This window comes from Elephantulus edwardii, unplaced genomic scaffold (assembly GCF_000299155.1).
Source record: "Elephantulus edwardii isolate Elephantulus edwardi_28Jun2011 unplaced genomic scaffold, EleEdw1.0 scaffold00126, whole genome shotgun sequence".
NCBI classification, from domain to species: domain Eukaryota; kingdom Metazoa; phylum Chordata; class Mammalia; order Macroscelidea; family Macroscelididae; genus Elephantulus; species Elephantulus edwardii.
In genome coordinates, this window is record NW_006399876.1 from 6,319,970 (window position 1) to 6,324,425 (window position 4,456).

General features: G+C 59.3%; 1 protein-coding gene across 1 annotated transcript in view; it reads left to right on the forward strand.

The window, feature by feature from the left end:
- The window catches only part of MRPL21 (mitochondrial ribosomal protein L21), a 15,968-nt gene extending 15,695 nt beyond the window's left edge, over nucleotides 1-273 (forward strand). The window contains exon 7 of the mRNA XM_006893234.1: nucleotides 209-273. Coding sequence (XP_006893296.1) covers nucleotides 209-273 — 65 coding nt within the window. The remainder of the gene's footprint in view (nucleotides 1-208) is intronic.
- Nucleotides 274-4,456: the final 4,183 nt, after the last annotated feature.

Consider the following 4,456-nt stretch of genomic DNA (forward strand, 5'->3'; position numbering starts at 1 on the left):
CAGGCAGCTGTGAGGGCAGGGGGCTCAGTGGACAGGCAGCTGTGAGGGCAGGGGGCTCAGTGGACAGGCAGCTGTGAGGGCAGGGGGCTCAGCCAGGTGGAGGGAGGGAGCCCGGTGGGCAGGCAGCGGCATGGGTGAGGGAGTGGGGTGCACTGCTGGCCCTGACAGCACGGCCGCCAGCCTGTCACGTGTTCTCTCTCTCACACAGTCATCGTCATGCCTCAGACCGTGCTCCGGATAAACACCATCGAGATCGCGCCCTGCTTGTTGTGACGGGAGCCGACGTGCCCAGAATAAACCTTTCCCAGGAGGTGGACTGTGTTCTGTCCGCAGCACCGTGGACACCTCGTGGGAGTGGGACGTTGGTCCTCAGCATCCGCCTCCTGGAGCAGGGAGACCAGGACTGGGGTGGGACCTCGGGCGGGAACCCCACGCCTGCAGGATCCTGGCTGCCTGTGGAAGGCCTGACTCCAGCCCTGGGGCAGACTGGGGCCTGGACCACCGTCCAGTGGGGCGCCGTCTGACCTCATTTCTGGGAGAGGTAAACGAGAACACGATGTCCCATCACAGTCTCCTGAGACTTGTCATTTCAGAGCTGGGGTTTGAGCGAGGCAGTGCTGGTCCCACACCTGATCTGTGGGCCAGGGCCCAGGAGGAGCAGGGTGCAGGGTGGGCCTGGGTGGTGAGCACTGGGGCAGAGGGCATGTGAGACTTGATCAAAGGAGTGACATCTGGGGAAGTGGCACACACTCAGGGCTGACCTGTCCCCTGCGCCTCAGGCCTCCCACTTGAGGTGGTCTCTTGGGTAGGGGGAGATGACCGTTTCAGAACCAGGTCTAGAAGAGAGCGTGTGATCCTGAAGAGACCGGGTGGTGTGGGGGGAGCTCTTCAAGAGTACATACAGTTCAGGCTCTCAGGGGGCTCTCTGTTCACGCCAGGGTGGACATTGTCCTCCGCGTTTCCTTGGAAGGGGCCCAGGGCTACCATGATCCAGAGCTAAGAGCAGGAGGTCGGCAAAGCTGTAGAAGCCGCCCCTGAATCCATTCGGTTGGAGGGTTTTAACCACAATCCCTGGATCCACTTTAAAAAAAAAAATACTATTTTATTTACCAAGTTCTAATACATTGTTTTTCACTGAATCCTCTCACCCCCACCACTTGTCCCCTCACCTCTGGCTGGCCCTGGGCAGCCCCCTCCCTTGCAGTGTCCACTGCAAGCAGCAGAGGGCAGTAGCCCCACTGCCTGGGCGAGGCCAGCCTGTGCTGGCCCCAGATGTTAAATGGCTTGGAGCCAGACCTCAGAATGCAGGGTGCCACCACCCCTGGGGTGTCCAGAGAGATTTTCACCGCAGTTCACACCGGTCACCGGGCCCTCAGCTGCCCTCTCCCTGGTACCATCCATGGGTCTCTGAGTGTATGTCCCCTGAGGCTGGAATGTTGGGGCAGGAATCCCATCTGGAATTTGTTTACTTAAGTATGTTCATGTTTCTGTGTGAGAAGTGGAGAACCCTGAACGGCCAGTCCGGGTCCCCGGAGTCTGTTTCCACTCCTGACTGGGCCCACGTGTCAGTGAATCTGCGCCCACGGGGCTCCCTCCAGGGGCCCCTTCTTCCAGGATGACTCCCACTGAGTCCTCTGCCCATCCCCCAGGGATGCCACGGCAGGCACCCAGAGTGAGCATGGCTGTGGTTTACCCCGGCGGGGGGCAGGGGCCATCCCAGCCATCCCATGTCCACCCCCAGGAACAAAGCTGCTCTTGGGCCAGCTGCTTCTCCTCAGTGTCGTCAGTGTCCCCTGTCACATGACAGGGCCCCCATGCTGCCCCAGGCCTCTGAGACACTGCAGGTGGCATCGTCAAGGGCCACCCAGAAGGGAAGCTGAGCCCCATCCCAGGAACCGCTGCAGGGGGAAGCCGGGTGCTGGGGTCAAGCTGGGGAGAGTTGTGTCCCGTGGTCCAGGACACGACTGACAGGACACACTGCTCACTGGTGCCTCCAGCTGGCTCTGCCCTGTCCTCACCGCCATCTGAGCCCATGGTAGAGGGTCTTCCTCCTCGCCGACACTCGACTGGAGGCATGCTGTCCAGGGACTGGTTCCTCCCGGTGACGAGCCCTACCGTGCGACCCAAGCCCGCCGCCCCTGGTGTAGAGCACGCTGGCTGCCGTTCTGCGGCCGTACTCGGGATTCTCCCCCGCGGGAACCTCACCTCGCAGACCCCTCGCTTCTCTCCTTTGTCCCGTTCACTGCTTTAACTGCCCTCCTTTTAGCAGAGACTTGTTAACTAAAACCAGACCCTCTGCCCTGGGCCCAGCTCCACCTCCGTGTCCCTGGAGGGCGCAGTGAGTGCGCCGCCCCTCCGAGTGCCTCACCTTTCTCCCACGGGGCAGCTGGTGGCTTGGAACCTCACAAGGCAGCGGTTAGCAGCCTCGCGTGGCACTGCCGGGCCCCTCATGAGACAGCACGCGTGCACCATCCTTGGGAACCTGCTCACAGGACCGTCCAGCGGGGTCCGTGGGAGGAGATTGGCCGCCTTTCTCCGGAGCAGCAGCTGCAGATTGAAGCCGTGCACCTTTGTGTTGGCAGCCTCCTTCCTTCCCACTAGACACTGGAGCTCGCCGAGACCTCGCTCGACTGAGGGGACAGATGGTGTCCGATGGTGGAGACCATCGGACGATGTCTGAGTCCTGGGGTGAGAACAGCTGGGGCTGAGTTCCGGTCAGCGAGCCTCTGCCCTCCTCTCCTTCCACACTGCTGTCCGCTGCTGGCCGGACACCTCATCCCAGGGCGCACACGGCACCCCAGTGCTCACGGCTGCAGGGTGTATTAGGGTTGTAATTTGGGGTCAGCTCAGGACACAGTTCTCTAGGCAGGCCGCCTCAGCCGTGCCCACAGCAGGCCTCTCTGACTCGAGTCTCGCCATCTTGGATCTTGGATCTCGGTGTCTCCTGGGTCCGCAAAGGCCCCAAGGACACACTCATCCTCTCCTCTCCGAGCTCGGGCTCAGCTGACTCCTGAGCCTCGCTGGGCTCCACGACCCTGTGGGCCTGGTCCTTCTATGGGAGATGGAAGACCACAGTGAAAAGGCCCTCGAGGGACTGGACACACTGCCCGCAGTTGCCTCTCAGGTACCCGTCGTCATGGACAGTCCATCTCTGCCCTGAGTTTGCATCCGTGGAGAGGAGACCCCTTGGAAAGGGATGTCGTGCTTGGAAAGGTGGAGCCTCAGCAAAAGAGAGAAAGACCCCCAACGAGATAAACTGACAGTGACTGCAGCAATGGACTCACGTGTGGTCATCCTCGGTGATACCTAACAACAGAAGGGTTAGGGTTAGGGTCCGTGGACCGTCTCTGCCTTCTTCCCAGGAACACTGCTTCGTTAGGTCCTGGGATCCACTTGGACTCCTCCCACCTGCCTTGACCTTCAGCAGCTCACAGCTACCTTGGCCCTCTGCCCTAACCTCCTCAGAGTCTACCTCATTTGACAGGTCCGGGGACAGTGTGAGGCAGGATGCTACCCCCAGGATGTCCAGCTGAGCCCCCAGGGACAGACAACACAGCTAACAGACAGGGCCCATCACAGCCTGGTGGGAACCAGTGGCTTTCCATCCACTGTTCACACGAAGCCCTCTCCTCCCCTCGCCCACCCCAGGGGGCCTGCGGTATGTCCCTGAGCTCAGCTTTCACCTCCATGTGGTGGTGCAGTCTCACAGGGTCCTACAGAGGCTGCTGTGTGATCCCAGGAGCCGACACAGCCAAGGCCCAGAGCAGCCCCTGCTGGAAGCCCAGAGCGAGGGCCGCAGGGCATCATTGGTCAGGAGCCAACACAGCCAAGGCCGAGAGCAGCCCCTGCTGGAAGCCCAGAGCGAGGGCCGCAGGGCATCATTGGTCCTTCCAAAGGGAGGACCTCACTCCAGCCATGGACAGCGCAGCAGAAGGTGCCTTCGCTGTGGCCCCACTGCCCACCCATTCTTGCTCCGTCTCTCAGGGCTGCCCGCTGAGTCCACCACCCGGCCCCCTCCTGGTCAGCTCCACCCACCATCCCCGTGGAGGACCCCGGCTTTGTTAAGCCCTAACTGACTTTGTTGTGATAAAAGAAGCTTGTCATCACAACAAGATAAAGGTAAATAATCCAATAGAAAAATGGGCACAGGATATGAACAGAAACTTCACCAAAGAAAACATTCAGATGGCCAAAAAGCACATGAAGAAATATTCAAAATCCCTAGCTCTAAGAGAGATGCAAATTAAAACAACTATGAGATACCAACAGAGTGTGGAAATTATCCAACAATATCATTTATATCACATGCAAGCAAGATTCTGCTGAAAATTATCCAAAAATGTTTGGAACAATATGTCAACAGAGAACTGCCAGATGTACAGGCTGGATTTAGAAGAGGTTGTGGTACTAGGGATATAGCTAATGTTAGATGGATCTTGGCAGAAAGCAGAGAATA